The following is an 18639-nucleotide window of genomic DNA, read 5'->3' on the forward strand; positions in this document are numbered from 1 at the left end:
CTGGTGTTTAAAATCTGAATAGATAATTTTAAAAAGATGACATCAGGAAAACTGTGATGTATATAAGACATCTGAGCACTAATGATTAAGTAGTCGTTAATCAAAACCTACACGACGGCTGGAAGTGGAGATTTTAAATGTTAAAAAGGATGCAGTGCTTACTCGATAGTGCCAAGACTTAAGACTGTGGGTCAATAAAACAATGATTAGTGTCAGAATAAGTAATCAGAACACACACACACGTGTGTGATACCTGATTATTGGGCAGTGAAGAATGGGCAACATTTTCAATAAAGTAGGGCTACTCTGTAAAGACACACACACAGACACACACACACTCAGACACACACATACTCACACATACACTCACACACACACTCACACATAGACACACTTACACATACTCATACTCACACTCACATGCAGGCGCGCGCACACACACACACACATACACACACACACACACACACACACACACACACACACACACACACACACACAGAGCTTACATCCACAAGTGCTCTGGTCTTCACGAAGAGAATGGTCTTGGTCTCCGGCTTTAAGTGGTATTCTTCTTGTAAGATCAAGTAGAGGTCTCTTAGTTTAGGATTCTCGTTGCTGGGATCCCTGGAAACGTTTTCCAGTTCCTCCAGTTTTTCTGCAGATAGAGCATTTTGCAAAAGGCTTACAAATGTTAAAGTTTTAGAACAAACCGTGGCCTTCTATTTCAAACAGTTAACCTCTCCACTGTTAACCAGAAGTCTGAGAATTAAACGGTAATTCCAACTGAGACCCCTTTAGGAGAGCAGCTGAGCAACATAAAGCTCACACATTCTTTGACACGGTAACCCACAGCTCGGAATTCACTCAGTTCTATTTAGAGAACTCTGGAGAAGATTTCGAGGACAGTCAGTGTTGAGACTATGAGCTAAATACAGAAACCGAGCCAAACGCTGGGTACTGAGAACGGCTCAACAGATCCCAGCTACCAAAGGAGGGAAAGACACTGTTGCTATTAAAATTAATGCGTTATATATACACCCGCTGATATGGAAACATCAAAAAGATATAGTTTTTATTTGTGTTTGTTTGTTTTTTGAGACAGGGTTTCTTTGTGTAGCCCTGGCTGTCCTAGAACTTACTCTGTAGACCAGGCTGGCCCTGAACCCAGAGACCCACCTGCCTGTCTGCCTCCTGAGTGCTGGAATTAAAGGTGTGCACCACAACCACCCAGCTTTCAAAAAGTTATTTTAAGTTAAAAATTGAAGCACAGGATATCTTATCTTTAAAAAAAATGTATGGGGCTGGGGATTTAGCTCAGTGGTAGAGCGCTTGCCTAGGAAGCACAAGGCCCTGGGTTCGGTCCCCAGCTCCGAAAAAAAGAACCAAAAAAAAAAATGTATAAATGTGTACAGAAGCAAACACACACACACACACACACACACACACACACACACACACACACACAATGGTGGTATACTAGAGCCAGATCAAACTAGATTATGATGGTCCATTGTTCAGTTCTTCAGACTTGTGGACCTGGTTCTAAATATAACTATGATTAAAAATTCAGCGCCGTATCCGTGCCGCCCAATGGCTTATACTGAAAGCTAATACAACAGATGACCACGCTTGTTAATGTCCTAGCTCATTCTATTACAGTTCACTATTATCTATGCTCTTCGGCGTCCGCTTATCCACAGTGTATATGTGGCAGAACTGGCCGTGTGTGTTACTGCTCAAGTTTACACAAGCTCACGACGGGGCGATGGGCAGACTGATGACCCTAGAAATACCCACACCGTGGGGAGGAAGCACTTGCTTCCTCCTTTACCGTCAGGCTAGACTTTGTAAAGTGCTACATATACAGCGGATTAAACTCAGTTATCATTCATGTGTCACGTACAAATGCAGAAATGTCCCACCCATGTTTGAAAAACTATCATCTGGCTCGGAAAGATGTTGCTCCCAGAAGCCAGCGAGGTCCTAACACGCCTCTGCTGTTTCGTTTTGTTCTTCACTCCTGGCATTAACAGAAAATGGAACTGACTTTCATTTCAGAACTCCGTATTGGGTGACTGCAGCCTCTGGTTGGCTCTGGGCACACGGGTACTGAAAAGACCACCAAAGGCATTCTGTGGAACACGAATGGCTAGAAGTGATTCACTGTGAAGAGCTCCACGTTTGTTATTTGTGGGCTGTGTGCCATGCCATCTCCTATATCTGGAAAATTTATAATAAACGTATGCACATATATGTGTATACATTTTCTCCCAGAGAACTATCAGTATATTTACCAACACAGCATGTCACACATATGTACAGTAAATAACGGTATAAACAAAAAAGTTATTAATAGTGATTGCTTCTAGGAAAGGTAATTTGAAAGGAGAAAGAAAACGTGTTCCATTTACTGCCTTCCCACCTTTGGACTATAATATAAGGAGGTAAGGCATTTTCCTCATTATTAGAAGTATGCTAAACTGGGCGATGGTGCCACACACCTTTGATCCCAGCACTCTGGAGGCAGAAGCAGGCAGATCTCTGAGTTTGAGGCCAGCCTGGTCTACAAGGCAAGTTTCAGCACAGCCAGGGCTCCACAGAGAATCTGGAGAAACAGAAAGAAAGAAAGAAAGAAAGAAAGAAAGAAAGAAAGAAAGAAAGAAAGAAAGAAAGAAAGAAAGAGAGAGGGGAGGGAGGGAGAGAGGGAGAGAGAGAGAGAGAGAGAGAGAGAAGAAAGGAAGGAAGGAGAGAAAGAAAGAAAGAAAGAAAGAAAGAAAGAAAGAAAGAAAGAAGAAAGGAAGGAAGGAAGAAGGAAGGAAAGAAAGAAAAAAGAAAGAGAAAGAAAGAAAGGAGGAAAGAAAGAAAGAAAGAAAAGAGGGAGGGGGAAGAAAGGGAGGAGAGGAGAGGGAGGAGGAGGGAGGAGAGAGAGAAGGGAGGGAGGGAGAAAGGAAAAGAAAGAAGGAAGGAGAGAAAGAACATAAAGAACAGTCTTCTTAACATCATCAGAGCAAGTGCTGGTGTTCTTAAACCTTCTAAACCACTGAATTAATCAGAATGGCACTACTTATTACCTGTGGGAAGCACCTTTTCCAAACCCCACTGTTTCCCCTTTCCCCAAACAGCGGATCTGTCTGAAGGCAGTAGAGTTCTCTGCTGACAACGGTGAGATGTACACACCTGCCACTCAAGCCACCAGACCCCGGTGACTTCCGACCTTGGAAATCATCCTCACCTTCAAACCTCCGAGTAAGATCTTGCTCAGTCTCATCAAATGCTGCTTCTCGGACATCATGGAAGAAGGCTTTGAGGTAATTTAGAGCGTCTTTCATCTGTGCATCCTCGCTGATGATGAGGGCGTCGTTGTATTTCTGTTTGAAATGAAAAGTGAGTCTCAATATGTTTCCAAGGTTGCCTGTGCTCACTACACTCAAGTTCAACTCGCTGTGTTTATTAGCACAAAACTGGCTTGGAGAAGTCTTTCTCATACAGTACAGCTGAGGTTTTAAAGGCGAATGGCCCTTAGAGGGTCTGTAATAAAACAAAAACAAAACAAAACAAAACAACAACAAAAAAACCCTCTGAACCAAAAGCTGGTTTCTATTTTTGACTCAGCTAGAAATTTAAAAGTAGACTCACTTCGGATTATAAAATTCCACCTAGGGAGTGGAGAAACTGCATATCATGAGAAGCAGTAACAAAAGCAAGTCAGCCTTGGCATTTCCCCTTAAACTCCAAGTCATAGTTAGAGTGTACATGGGCCTTTCATAACGGTGGCCCTTACCACCTATGCTGAGGGTCCTTTAAACCTTAAGATTCCACAAACCCACAGTGTCCACACCATGTAAGTCTTTAAATAGTTCCCAGAGCATAGCAAATAGAGCTGGGGGCTCTTACGGTTCCTCCTTCCCTCTGTGTTAACCAGAGCTCCCAGGGTTCTAATACGTGGCTTTATATAAAGTTAAGACCACACAAGCATCAGGATGTGACCACAGAAGCCACTTCTTCAGCTCAATTAGACCGTGGTCAGCAATCGAAAGCTAAGGGAGGCATGGCCTAGGCTCTGAGCCTCTGAGCCTTCGTCCCAGTCATGGAGACTCGCTGATAAATGTCAGTCAACAAATGAGGTCGGTGACGACTTGGAAAGGTTCCTCATTAAGCTCTTGGATTTGATGAGAGGCTAATGTTCTCTCGGCTACCACAGAAGAGCCCAGGAGACACGGTGGAGAAGATATGTCCCGGCCACGTACCCGCAAGTGGGAGGTGTACAGAAAGAGCGCCTTGCAGATCCTGCTCTCCTCATCTTTGTCAGGCATCTGAAACACTGTGCATGCTTTGTGAACGGCGACAATCCACTGCTCATATTTCTGGGTGCCAAATTCTCGATTTTGAATTTGAAAGAACTTTCCTAGATCATAAGAACAGAAATAAATAAATAAAAGGTTTGCAAGCATTGGTCCTTCTGATTTTCTTTCCTATTCATTATAAGGAAGAGGTTTATCCTGAGGTAGACTTGAGTCCTCAGCTATGTGTGGGGCAGAGGGTATAAAATAACTATTTACTAAATGACCCAAAATCAAAGTTCATAATTGCATTGAGTTTTCCTAATTTCATGAGGTCAAGATTTCATTTTAAAAAAAAAGGAGGAAACAGATTCAGAAAGACTGTGTAAGGAGCTGGAGTGGTGGCTCAGTAGTTAGGCTCTTGTAGAGGACCCAAGTTCAGTTCCCCCGCACTCATATTGTGCGGCTTCCAACCACCTGTAAATCCAGGGGTTTTCAATGCCCTCTTCTGGCCCCTGGAGGGAACAGCACTCATCCCACACATGCACATACACATAATTTTTTAAGTAAATAAATCTTCTATAAAAGGAAAACTAATTAATTTACCCAATGTCGTAATGGTCATATTGTGTGGGTAAGGCAAGAATTCAAACCTAGCTCTGTGGTGTCTAAGGTCTACAGGCTTAAGGGGCTAACAGCAAAGTAGTTCAGAAATAAAATAATAGAGAATGAAGAAGAGGAGGGGGAGGGGCGAGGAGGAGGAGAAACGCACTTTGCCTTTCAAAATGAAGATGCCATTAGAATAACAAGCCTCAAGAGCTTCATCCGAGACCGTTATATAAAACTGGGAGCACCAGGACCCTTCCCAGCATGCTCCACTTTGCTATGAGGTCTGAACACCTCATCTCACAGCGGCATTCACAGCACCAACCACAAGGCGGAGCTCAAACATATCTATCCTGGAAGCATCTGCATGGAAGGCAAGCCTCAACCGCTTGGTTCAGCTGTGGGATCCACAGCGATTCAGACTCTGAGGAGAATGTTGGTGTGGGGAGGGGTGAGAAGGCGGAGGGGAAACAGCCCCAGAGGCCTGATCTATTGTTTCCTGTCCTGGGCTTCTTGAGACAAGCACAGTGCGGTAAAATTCAAAGAAAAGAAATGCATTTATGCATTAAATGATTCCCCACACCCACTCATTTTCAGTAACATAACACAGGACAGGTACCAACAAGAAACAGTGGCGAGCTCTTCTCTGCCTCCACCCCACGGATAGCGGCTCCGTACGTAGTAGCCTAGGCTACCTCAGACTCAGGCTCCCAGATGCAGAGAGTAGAGATGGTACCACCAAATCCAGCTCACAATGAGAAACTTTCCAAGTTCCAGAAGAAATGAGGCAGCTACTGACAGATACTCAATGTGATGAGGTGGGAAATTATTCTAAAGTGCGGATGCCTCGGGAGGCAGGGAGAGGCGGATCTCTGTGTGTTTGAGGCCAGCCTGGTCGACAAAGAGAGTTCCAGGGCAGCCAGGGTTACGCAGAGAGACCGTCTCACAAACAAACCCAACAAAACAACAACAAAAAGTAAGTCATATAACTCTATGCCTGTCTGTCTGTCTGTCTGTCTGTCTGTCCATCCACCGCTTTAGTCAGACCGTGTCAGCTTGTTCCTAGGTAGTCCGCCTAGCTGTCTCTTTACCGTATATCTTACAGAGTTTCCAAAGCTCTAGAGGAGAGAGCATGCGCACTACCCTACTACTTTAGGGCCCTTAGTGGATTCGTTATCCAAACTCCTCCCCCGGCGCTGTGCCTTAGCCACTGTTTAAGTGTCTTCGGGATGTTCACGAGGCAGAAGGCTGGTCTGCAGTGTGGTGAGGTTGGGAGGTGGTGGAGACAGTGAGAGGGTGTTAGACCATTGGGGGCACTGCTCTTGGAAGGGATGAATGGTGCTCTAATGGCTGCCCAGTGAGGACGCACGTCTTGGGAAGAGGAGGAGGCAGAGTTCCTAGTTCAAGACCAGCCTGCACTGAAAACAGAGAGTCTGTCTCAAGAGAGAGAAGAAGAAGAAGAAAGTGAATTTAGATGATTTAAAGACAGTATTTTTCAGGTATGTATGTCCAGATGGATATGTTTTGTATTTAAAAAGAGAAAAGGCAGGAGAGGATTAAAGAATTCTTATAAGGTTCCTAGTAACCTGGGATTAAGAAAGTCTAAATCTGAGCCAGGTATGGCGGCCCACGCCAGCGACCCTGGGGCTCAGAAGGCTGAAGCAAGAGGACTCCTGCAAGTACAAAACCAGACCTGTTTACATAGCAAGTTTCAAACCAGCCAGGGACACAGGAAGACACCTCGTCTTAAAAACAAGTAGAGAAATGGGGGCTGCTCAGTGGTCCAGAGACCCAGCTACCCTTCCAGAGGACACGGGTTCAATTCTCAGCAGATGTGGCGGCTCACAACGGTCTGCAACTCCAGTTCCAGGGGATCTGGTACAGATCATACACACACATACATGCAGACAAAAACACGTATACAAAGAAAAAATAAATCTTTTGAAAAAGGACTAGAGAAAAAAAGGACGGCAAAAAAAGCGTGAAGAGATAAAGAAGATACAGAGAAAGAAGTGTGTGTGAATGAATGAGAAATCAGTCCACCTCGTGTATAATCCCACCACTGAACTAAAGACACTAATGGGCAATATATGAACATCTCTAAATGGAAGGGACACAGAAAAATGAGGTTTATCTCTCCACGACTTAGCACAGGCTTACCAAGTTCCTCAGAGACGTTCTTCGCCAGCCTCTCTGCCTCCTTCATCAGCTGAGATATGATGCATTTAAACGTGTTCGAAGCCCGTGATTCCACTTTCCTGGAAACTAGGGTCAAAGCAGTGTAAGTACTCTGAAGGAGGCCCAGGTCAGCTGCAGCTATTTCCAAGCCCTGCTCGGTCCTGGTGAAGTCCTCTAAAGTTGCAAGTTCCAAGCTCACTGGTGAGTGGCCCAAATCACAGCAGGCGGTCAAAAGCCTTGAAACCGCCTCCCTGTTGGCCCCACTCTGAATCTAATGTCTCTCCAGGTCTAGTCTAAGCCAGCTTCTCAGTCGAGCTTTCCTGGTGCCTCTACTCTGACAGGGGTGACAGCCTTCTGGTTTCTGCAAATACCACACCCCAGCCACGTTTTCCTGAATCCCTATTTTCCTCCGAGTCCTCCAAGAGCTCCCCCAATTGATGTTAGCATTCATATTTGTGTACTTTGAATAGAAAAAGAACGGCTTGTCACATGTCGTGTTTCAGTGACATGGAGTTCACAGGAACTACCCCTGCGTCACAGAAGGCTGGTTCTTCAAGGAAACAAAGGTGAAACCTGCCCTTCGGAGGTCTGCGATCAGGTGCGGGCAAGGCGTCACTGAGCAAGGGGAGGACACCTCAGTCTCTCTGGGGAAGCTGCTGTAAAATGAACGTGGGAAGGAGGAAGGCGGCACAGGAGCAGCTGTGCACAAAGCAGAGCTGGGACACACCCTCGGGATAGCACATGGAGGTTTGCAGAGCCGGAGAAAGCAAAACACAAAATGACTTTGAAGTCGATGAAGCTCCCAGGGCTGAAATTATAGAGAAATCCTTGAGTGTTGCTAAGGGGCTGGCATGGGTGGGGAGGCACCTTCTTCTCACTCTCCACGAGGGACTTTCAGAAAGAGCCAGGGCTGTGCCCCTCGTTCCCCTGTGCCCACCCTGCCTTGGACTCACAGAGCGAGCGAGCGAGCGAGTGCTCAGGCCAAGATACAGCCATGTGTAACGACTGTACCTCCCTGCTTACACGGGTAGTTAATAAGTAACAACCATCTGCTGGGGGAGCTCGTTTTTAAAACATGTTCTGGTCTTCTGATGAGAACTACTGTGATCTGGACCGTTCCAACAGCAATGATCAGATACACACAAGAACAAGATGACCCCACAGCACCTGCCTAGGGCTGGGGAGCACAGAGGCCTGGCACAGCCACTAGCTATTCAAGTTATCCAAGTGCTTGACTCTCCTCACTGCTTCCTTTACTCTGTGGCGGGAGCCTGTGGACGGCTTTAGAGACAAAGAGCAGGGATGTTTGTCCCTTTTCAGGTTACCTTTGAGACTCATGCGTCACTGGGGAGAAGAGGTTGACTGGGGAGAAAGGCAGGAAATGTGACTGTTTCTGAAGTCTGTGGTTAAAAATGCTTTTACCAAACACATACAGCATCCAACTTCACCCGCTGTCTCTGAAGCAGGGAACAGAGGGTTACAAACTCCCAAGGGGTGTGCTGCTGAACCCCACTTACTTTTCTGAGGCTTATAAACAACCTGCTCCAGTTCTTCCACGTTGTCTCTGACTGTGGCAATCACTGAGGCATCGAGGGCGGCACAGAGTTTGCAGATGTGCAGCATGGCTTCCTCCACGGTTTTAGCATCTCCAACACCAACGGAAGCAGTCAGCCCAATGACCTGTAAGGAGCAGGCCAACACTGGCTCTCCCACTTCTCCAGGAAGTTTGTGAGCACAAAGCCACCCCCGAGCCCCAAGCTGAAGATCTTGATAAATCTTGTCATCAGATCCCAATCGGCATAAGGACCAAGAGGGAATCTTTCCAGGCGGGGCTATTCCTTTCTTTATCCCTGAGTCTCTTACTAAGGGGGAAAAACATCTCAGTGGGAATGAAAAAGAATTGCGTGTCCATTCCAGTCACGTCCATATCGCATGCATTTTCTGTGCCTGGAAAAATACCTTCAACAATCGGTGAAGTTGGAAAATGGCTATTTACAAAGAGCTGTGGCCGGTTGTGGTGGCGCACACCAGTAGGGTTTGCTGAAGGAGGCAGAGGCAAGAGGATCATGAGTTCGAGGCCAGCCTGGGCTACAAAAAGAGCTGTGTAGAGTCAGTAAGATAACGTCCTTCGGTAATTGCGCACCTGAATGATTAGCTCGCCAGTAAGAAATCTATTTACTCTCAACAATACTTGAGGACACCAAACTGTAGGTCCTATAGCTAAATGTCCTTTAACCTGCACTTCCTAAACAGTAATTGTTGGAGCAAAAGAACTGCATATAATTCATGATTTACAGCTTTTTGGACCCCCGAGAGACATAATATCGCCATTCTTTATTGCATCTATCCGTTCTCTACCCCGGCATCAAATCTTCTTCATCCTCTCCAGCCCCGTTATATACAGCTCCACTTCTACATCATTGACTTTCAGCAAAGCTCCTGCTTCTCCTATGATTGACAGAAGGGAGAATTTATACAAAAGACTCCCTTCCCTTCTGTCCCATGCAAGAAAGACCCAGGACATCAGATGGGTGCCACACGTTTCCTGTGCTAAGCCATCAACTTGTGCACTGACAATCTGCCCTCCTGATGTCTCCGGGCCATCTGTCATGACAAACAGCTTGACTATTGTTCCTCACCTCACACTACGCTCATGTGATACTGTAGAGTTTTAAGGTTCTGGGACATGTTGGGTCCATCCATTCCTCCGAGCCCCTGGACACACAATACCCTCTTACTGGAAACCATAAGCCATCTACCTAGCCAATTCCTGCTAGTTCCCTTCATCCCTATGAGGTCTTGCGTTACTATCCCTTATGTTCTGACAACACCCTTTACCTGTCTCTGCAGCGTACTTCATGATAAACAGTGACTATGATGTCCCTGGCTCCCTGTGCAAACGTAACTGTACGAGAGCCAGGACCATGTCTTCTATATTGGTGTCCCAGAGCCTAAACAAGGCACAAGATCCATGGAAGCCCATGGTTTATACAGTTGGCCCTCCAAATCCTGAGGTTATATATCTGTGAATTCACACAACTATGGATCCAAAATATTTTCAAAAACCTCACAAGTACTGAACATGTATGATTTCCCCCACCTTTATTCCCTAAATAATACAGTACAAGAACTATTTGTAAAAAAATTTACATCAGACTCAACAATACTAGTAATCTGGAGATGATTTAAAGTATGCTGGAAGAAAGTGTGTAGATTATATATAAATGCAATGTCATCTCATACAAGAGACTTAAGCAGCCTGGATTTTGTTCTCTGTGAAGGGCACTCACCCTGGACACCAAGGGACAACTCCTTATCAAGTGAATGAACCGACATTGAACACTGAGTTGTAACTGACAGACTGAAACCCCGAGGAGGGCAAGCTCAGATGTTCCTACAGAAGAGCAGCTAAGTGGAACTCTGGAAGACTGCGGCTCTTCTTAGAAGTCACCTGACTGGAAATACCTGAGGCAGTGGGTCGGGTGACCCTCCGAGTTTGTGATCTAGGTATCTGAACATGATCTGGTTGTACGGGTGGTGTTTGCTGGTGTTATGACACTCGTCGAATATCATCAGAGTGAAGACAGACAGCGAGGGGATGGCTCCATTGTTGAGACTGTTCACAAGAATCTGGGGTGTCAGGATGACGATGTCATTGTTTTCAATGATGTGCTGCACTGACACATTATCAGCCGTTGCCCCCGAAATGCCGGCGACATTGTACCTGGGAAGTGACAGAAATCCCTTATCACCAACCATGTTGTGAACAAAGAGACAAAGTGGAAGTCTAGGTCACAGCAGCAATTAAGGAAGCGCCCCCGAGCCCCAAAGAGTACAGCTGAGGAGCACTCGAGCTTTCTCACAGTCCTGATGCAAAGCCAGGGACCAGGAAATGCAAGGGGTTATAACTAACTGATCCAATGATCACAATGTTCCAAGTCATTAGAAGATAAACGATTTTTAAAAGAGTAATAGCCAATAAAGTATAAAATCATTAAAAATGACCAGCGTGGGGGGGGTGGATGGGGAGGGGAACAACCTTATAAAAGGGGAGGGGGAGGAGTTAGGGGGCTGATAGACAGGAAACCGGGAAAGGGAATAACATTTGAAATGTAAATAAGAAATACCCAATTTAATAAAAATGGAAGGAAAAAAAAGAAAAGAAAAGAAAGCCATTGATGATCGGAGATGAGTTTATAGATACAAGTAAGGGCAACCGCAGGGCGAAGTTGATTGACTTCTGTTGCATTTGTCTTCAGGAAGACAGAGGTAAACGAAGGTACTAAAAAAAACCTGAACACAAGCTACAGAAATGACCTCGCTTGTGTATCCAAGCAAACCAAAGGGATCAGAGATGGGGGAGGAGCAGAGGGTGCAGAGAAATTATACGGAAAATCTAAAATCACTGTAAAATCAGACATAATGATGATATTCACAATAATTCTATAAATGACAAGGAATGTGATGTTTTCTGCAATACTCATCAATAAAAGAAAGATAAAATAAAAAAAAAAAAAAAAAGACCAGTGCATCACCTAAATGTTAAATTTGGCCACCAAGTTATTAATGGTCAGAGCAATCCATGAGGGCTTAGCATTTCTGGTAAAGTTAAACAAAGAATGTTATTCCACAAAGGAACTACTTCTAAAAGTTAAGTCTGGGGTAATTTTCTTTCTTTTTTTTTTTTTTTCCGGAGCTGGGGACCGAACCCAGGGCCTTGCGCTTCCTAGGCAAGCGCTCTACCACTGAGCTAAATCCCCAAACCCGGTAATTTTCTTTTAATCATAACACAGAACAGCGAGGCCTGCCAAATGCGCTGGAAGGTAGAAGCAAAAGGATCATCTCGTCTAGGCCAACCTCAGCTACAGAGTGAGTTGGAGGACAGCCCCAGCTACGTGATACCCTACAACAAAACCCCCAAAACCAGACAAAGAGGCTAGAAATTTAAAATAAAAACAAAAGACGAAAGAGGTTGGACTGATCGTAGTACATACCCAAATCTTTCGAAATATCGTGAGAACACAGTGGCCTGCTGTTCATACACAGGGATCTGGTTAGCAAAAAAGACCACTTTCCCTTTCTGTCCGTGCGGAAAGTTTTTAAGATGATGTTCGCATATGAGAAGCGACACAAAGGTTTTTCCACAACCTTTTAGCAAGGGAAGGAAAAAGAAAGAGATAAGCGGTGTTAGCTGTTTTTCCAGGATGGTAATTATTTTTGGCTTCTGTATTACCATTGGGATACAAATAAACGAATCCTTCCTCTGCACAGACAGTGACACTTTAAACCATGGCTTAAAAACGCCACCTTCTCCCTAAGTAACATGCGTTCAAGGAGCAAGGACCAAAAGCAAACTAAAAGAGGGCACTCATCTCCCTCCGGCTTCCTTGAGAAACACAGAGAGATTGCTGACCGGACAGCTCTCCCAATGGCAAATACGGAAAAACCCCTTGCTTTGCAGCACCCAAAAGGAAACGAAAAAGCAAAGAGAAGGTTCTGTGAGTTGCAGCAACTAACTCACCAGTAGGAGCACATATTACTGTATTTTTCCCTTTCTTGGCAGGCAGGGCAAGCTCCAGTTGGTAATTTCTTGGTTTCAATGGGCTGTGTGAATTATTAGGAGACGCTTCTGTAATACAGAAGGGACAGAGTTATTGAAGGGTTTGTGCCATTCGGTGGACCTGAGTTCTGATCCTAGCAACAATGCCCCATTTGAGGAGGTTTGGGATCTTGCTTCTTAATAATTGTCCCACTTTCCCCTTTGAAGGACACTCTACTCTCTCAATGACAAAGTATCAACAGCAAGGAGGCAGGGGAAAGGCCAAAGTGAATTATTCTTCCTCTCTCTCTCTCTCTCTCTCTCTCTCTCTCTCCCTTCCTTCCTTCCTTCCTTTTTAAAGATTCATTTATTTATTTTATTTTATGTGTATGAGTACACTGTCACTGTCTTCAGACACACCAGAAGAGGGCATCAGATCCCATTACAGATGTTCATGAGCCATCATGTGGTTGCTAGGAATTGAACTCATGACCTCTGGAAGATCAGTCAGTGCCCTTAAATGCTGAGCCATCTCTCCAGCCCCGTGACTTCTTTCTTAATCATGGAAACATTACTAAGAAAAAGGAAAGCAAGAATGGCCTAATTCAGAACATAGCCACTTGTTACAAAGTAAGAACAGATCTTCAAAAACAGCCAGAAAACCAGCTGTTGGCACCAGGTTCTCAAAGCAACTGAGTGTCTAACCATCCCACTGTAAAGAAAGACTTTCTAGGTGAAGAAAATCGCCTTTGTTTAAAAGTCATGTATGGATCACTGTGTGTCCGAAATATTTAAATCGACTGTGTATACCTAGGATGAGAACCTGTGTCATTCATTTGCTGACATCATTTGTAAGATGTGTGTGTGTGTGGTGTGTGTGTGTGTGTGTGTGTGTACACATATATATACTGTTTTTAAGAAATCACATCTTTTAACACTATTCATCATTAATATATCTCCTTCCTGATATATATTTTTTACAAATGTTTTGTTAGGGCATGTCTTACAACTTTCTGGTCTCTCTCTCTCTTTTTTTTTTTTTTTTTTAATTAATGCTATGTATGTGAGTACACTGTCACTGTCTTCAGACACACCAGAAGAGGGCATCAGATCCCATTACAGATGGTTGTGAGCCACCATGTGGTTGCTGGGATTTGAACTCAGGACCTCTAGAAGAGCAGTCAGTGCCCTTAACCACTGAGCCATCTCTCTAGCCCTCTAGTCTCTTTATAATAAAGGTGTATTTCAAGGAGCATTAGGGCCCTCGTCCAACCACAGGTAACAGAACAGTAGCCTGTGTGTGAGAAGTTACTGTGAGCCCACACACAGAGGCTGCAAACAGCGGCCACACAGTCACCTCATGCTCTCGGACGGCAGCCCTGGCACCCTGAGACGAGACTGAACAAGTGGCTCAGAAACAAATATTCTTCAGAGAGAAAAGCTGCTTTGGGATGCCACGGGCACGGTGGTACATATAAAGACACACATACTCCAGGGTAGAAGGCTATAAAAGCAGCAGAGGCTATGGAAGACGGGAACCAGAATTCTGATTATAAGTCTCTATCGCCCCACAAATTCTCTTTCTTTTCTCAATCATCCTTAAAAAGGATTTTTTTTTTCAAAAGGCTTCAAAGTGCTGGGGAAACACCATCATGGACAAGAACAAGTGATGCTGGGTACCTGAAGGAGGGCCGGGATTCTGACTGAGATTCTGACACTCCGGTTCTTCCTGAATGAAAATCTGTATGCTGGCCATCTCTGTTCCGTCATCCTCAACAGCCTTACAGTCAACCCTTCTGACACCTTTGTGAAGACAAACAAACAAACAAACAAACAAACACAAATAAGAGCTTAGAATCTTAACGCTATGTGATTACGGTTTTGGTTGAGGAAGCCCCGAAAAGCTCTTATAACCATGACTTCACAGTTTCTTTCTTTTTTTCTTTCTTTCTTTCTTTCTTTTTTCTTTTTTTCTTTTTTTCGGAGCTGGGGACCGAACCTAGGGCCTTGCGCTTGCTAGGCAAGCGCTCTACCACTGAGCTAAATCCCCAACCCCTTCTTTTTTTTTAAAGATTTATTTATTTATCATATTTATATATGTACACTGTAGCTGTCCTCAGACACACCAGAAGAGGGCATCAGATCTCATTGCAGATGGTTGCGAGCCACCATGTGGTTTCTGGGATTTGAACTCAGGGCCTCTGGGAGAACCGTCAGTGCTCTTAACCTCTGAGCCATCTCTCCAGCCCGCTTTGCAGTTTCTCAACATTTTATTTACTTTTGAAATGGATTTGTTTATTGTGTGTGTCACACATGACACAGTGAGTATGCGGAGGTGGAGGACCCTGTCTGGGGATTGGTTCTCTCTATCATGTAGGGCCTAGACATTGAACTCGGTTCTTCAGGCTCAGTGACAGGAGCTGAGCCATCTCACCAGCCCCACTTTGTCAGCTTAAAACAGCAGCAAGAATCATTTTGAGTTTGAAGGTCACTTGGGTGTTTGAATTCCAGTGTCGCCTAGAACTACGAGACTCCAAGTGTAGAACGTGCAGCTATTAGCAGTGCATAATCGGAGTCCCTCCCCACTCCATAGCTCAGGACAATGACGCAGGAGAGTCACTCCTGAGCACACTAAAGGGACACTCACGATTTCATCTCTGACCAATGACATAGACAGTTTCTGGAATGACTGATGTTCTAGGTGAGAACTGAACCTAGAAACTCGGGTATTTATCAAGGTCTGGTTTAATGACTTTCCGGAAGCCAAATAAGGTTGGCTTAATCACAGCAAATCTCTGTTTACGCCTTGCTCTGTTCAGTTCCTGATGGCTTCTGGACAAGAGAACCAGTCAACAGCTATCACTCCCAGCGCTCGGCCTCTACTCTGACAGGGAGATAAGTCTCGCAGTTCGAACCTTTAGGTCTAGAACTCTTATAAATCTCGGCAGGAAGCCTTTATTCTTCCTTCTCCAAATTCTTTGACCTGGGTGGGTTAATTCCATGACTTGTAGCTCCCTTCCTCCCAGGACCCAGCTTGTGTCTTCCCACCGCTTGTGTCCTAGGGCCACGGCTTGAGGTATGTGAAGTGAACAGCGTCTCTGATGGAAAGTAAAGTCGGGGAGAACTGTGGGGCCCAGCATGGTTCAGAGCTCTTTCTCAGAGCAGCCCACCTTTATCGACGAGCCACAGTTCACTAAACTTGCTGTTGTCTTTCTCCAAAGCAAACTGCAAAACCTTTGGCCAGTTCTCCTTATCGGATCTGAGAAGACATTGGACCATCTTCTCCGCACCCGCCATCCTCCCTTTAGTGAAGCAGATCTGGGGGAGACAAAGGCACCACACTGATTGGCCAGCTCAGCCTTTCTTCTTGCAAGCTTTGCTAAAGAAACCACATCTACTCAAGCAGTTCTTGGTAGAGATCACTGTGAGCTCTGGTCGAGGGGCCTTAGCATCTTTTTTTTTTTTTTTTTTTTTTTTTTTTTTTTTGCCCTACCCAGCACTAGCTTTTAAACTATTCTTCCCTTCACCTTTGTCCTTTATAACGGGCTATCAATATGTCAAGGCAAATGTTATCTTCTGAATCCTTACATCCATTGCCTCTGGCAATCCCAGGGTAAAAAGTTAACCCAGACAACGACCGACCCGTTCACCCTAAGGATATCTCAGCATACAGAGCCATTTGGAAACGCCTAACAACACAGCAGCAGTTTGGTTTGGTTTTTTTCAAAGCAGGTATTCTATGATTTTTATTTCTAATGATCACTAAAATGCATGGTGTATATATTGCTATGCATCAAACTGGCAGATATACTTAGTGCGCACCGTCTCGTTTCACCCTAAGAGCATGCTAATAAGGTACATTTTTCTTCCATTAGCTTCTTAGAGAAGCTAAATGGATTGCCGAACACTAGTTAAGGGACTGAGAGACTGTAATAAATGTAGCTACACGCCAGAGCCTGGCATATTTTTCTTTTCATTTGTTGCCCTGCTTGACGTGATTTGCATGTGCATAAAACACTATTCAAAGAAAAGGTAAGGGGGCAACTTGAACTGCAAATAGGTCAATTTTCCAATAGTCTTGCACAGAAAATTACCCCATTCACTTTAAAAATTCTATTCTAGTCATTATGTCTTCTAGATGAGAGCTTTTATGGGTTTCGATTATCCTTGGGCCTAAAGCACGACAGAAAACGGGGCATTTCCAATGTGTCAGCATTTTTCTTTAAACTTAGTACCTGTACTGGCTTACCTGTCTGATTTCTTCACATTCCTGATTAATCAAACATTCAGATATTTCAGAAAGGATATCTGTCGGGCTAACTGTGGCCTTAAATTCCGGCTCTAAACGTCTTAAAAGTAATCTGTGTTCCTCTAACTTTTCAAGTTTTTGAAAGTCCCAAGTTTCGATGGCTTCATAAAGTCCACAGTAACCTGGAAAGAAAGAAAAAAATGGGGATTTCTTAAAGCGAGCCCAAGATAAAAACGCTTTCACATCAAAATCACAGGAATTCTATTTGAATACATGGTAAGGGAACTCAAAACCATCTGCAAACACGGCCTCAGTCACTGGACGACGGACAGTCTGGGGAGCAAGCTTGGACGCTAGCTGGTGGCGGCCTTTGGAGGTGACCACACCATGCGGGTCCTGACGTCATCAGTGGCAGCACACTGAGTTCCTACAGAAGGACTGACTGAGAACCGTAGCCCCCTGGCACAGCCTTTGCCACCAGAAAGTGCCTCGTTCTTCCACACATGCTCCCCCCAGGATGCCCTGCCTTATGACACATGGGTGGGGAAGCCACAGATCCACTTGGCTCTCATTTTTCTGCCTTTTATTTCTTCAAGCATTAACTCACAGTAGTTAAAGTCAGCGAATACAGCTATTCATGATTTTCAAAAATGGAAGTAATATTCATTTTTGGTACCCAACAGTTTAGGTCTCCTAAAAGTCATTATCCTTCAGGGTAAAGTCCGAAGGACCGATATGAAGCCTTGCATTTGCCCTTAGAATAACATCTTTAAAATGCCCCTCCATGCACTCCATGCATCAACCCACAATTTATTTTTTTAATATTTATTTTTATTTTATTTTCTGTGTGTCTGTGTACCACGAGTGTGTCTGGTGCCTTAGGAGAACAGACGAGAGTCAGATTCCGGGAACTGAAGTTACAGATGATTGTGAGCCACCATGTGGGTGCTGGGAACCAAACCTGGGTCCTTTGCAAGAGCAGCCAGTGCTCTCAAAGGCAGAACCATCTCCTTGGGCCCCTTGATTTACTTTTAAATTAGTCAAACCCATCCTGTTTAGCCTCTCAGCTGGAAACGGTAAAGAAGACAAGAGGAAATAAGAATCTTACATCCTGCCCTTCACACCATTCCAAGAAAAGATTAAGTCAACGGTCAAGTGAAGAAGGAAAATGACTTCCACCAGAAAGAACCCAAGAGCACCTGACTCTAGGGTTCTTGGACAGAATCACCAGGCTGTCTGCCTCTAAGACCCACAGTTACTTCATTCAGGAGCTTGAGAAGACAATGGTTTTCTCCCCTATGTACCCAAAACCCAAACCAATCAAAGTAGCACCAGGACCAGGAAGGTAGCTTAGTGGGTAAAGTGCTCACCACACAGGCCTGAGGACCTGAGTTCCTACCCCCAGCTCTCATGCAAAAGCAGGCATAGCAGTGAGACCCTAGAATCCCAGCCAGTCTAGCCAAAAAGGGTAAATTCCGGGTCCAAAGAGAGATCCATTCCCCAAAACATAAGGTGGCAAGCTCCTGAGGAAGACACTTATGTCAACATCTGGGCTGCACAGAAATACCCTCAAACCTGTGTGCACAAGCATGCACATACACATGAACATATCCATGTATTATTACTGCAGCTAGTCTTAGGCTCTGCCTCCTAAAAATCCACAAGCTGGAGACCACTCAAAACATCAGTTCGATGGGGACATTTCAAATTTAAACCACAGCACACAGTTATGCCTAATGCCTAACTCATTCCTGTATGTATAACCACTTACCCCAATGTATTTT

The 18639-nt window shown here is 44.7% G+C and overlaps 1 protein-coding gene across 1 annotated transcript in view; it reads right to left on the minus strand.

Annotated features, from left to right (window-relative positions):
• The window catches only part of Rig1 (RNA sensor RIG-1), a 49549-nt gene that overhangs the window by 19384 nt on the left and 11526 nt on the right, over nucleotides 1-18639 (minus strand). Inside the window, 11 exon segments of the mRNA NM_001395071.1 lie at nucleotides 510-658; nucleotides 3236-3371; nucleotides 4251-4408; nucleotides 7050-7154; nucleotides 8585-8747; nucleotides 10533-10791; nucleotides 12062-12215; nucleotides 12589-12696; nucleotides 14287-14409; nucleotides 15777-15924; nucleotides 16856-17037. Coding sequence (NP_001382000.1) covers nucleotides 510-658; nucleotides 3236-3371; nucleotides 4251-4408; nucleotides 7050-7154; nucleotides 8585-8747; nucleotides 10533-10791; nucleotides 12062-12215; nucleotides 12589-12696; nucleotides 14287-14409; nucleotides 15777-15924; nucleotides 16856-17037 — 1685 coding nt within the window.

This window comes from Rattus norvegicus, chromosome 5 (assembly GCF_021556685.1).
Source record: "Rattus norvegicus strain SHRSP/BbbUtx chromosome 5, alternate assembly SHRSP_T2T, whole genome shotgun sequence".
NCBI lineage: Eukaryota > Metazoa > Chordata > Mammalia > Rodentia > Muridae > Rattus > Rattus norvegicus.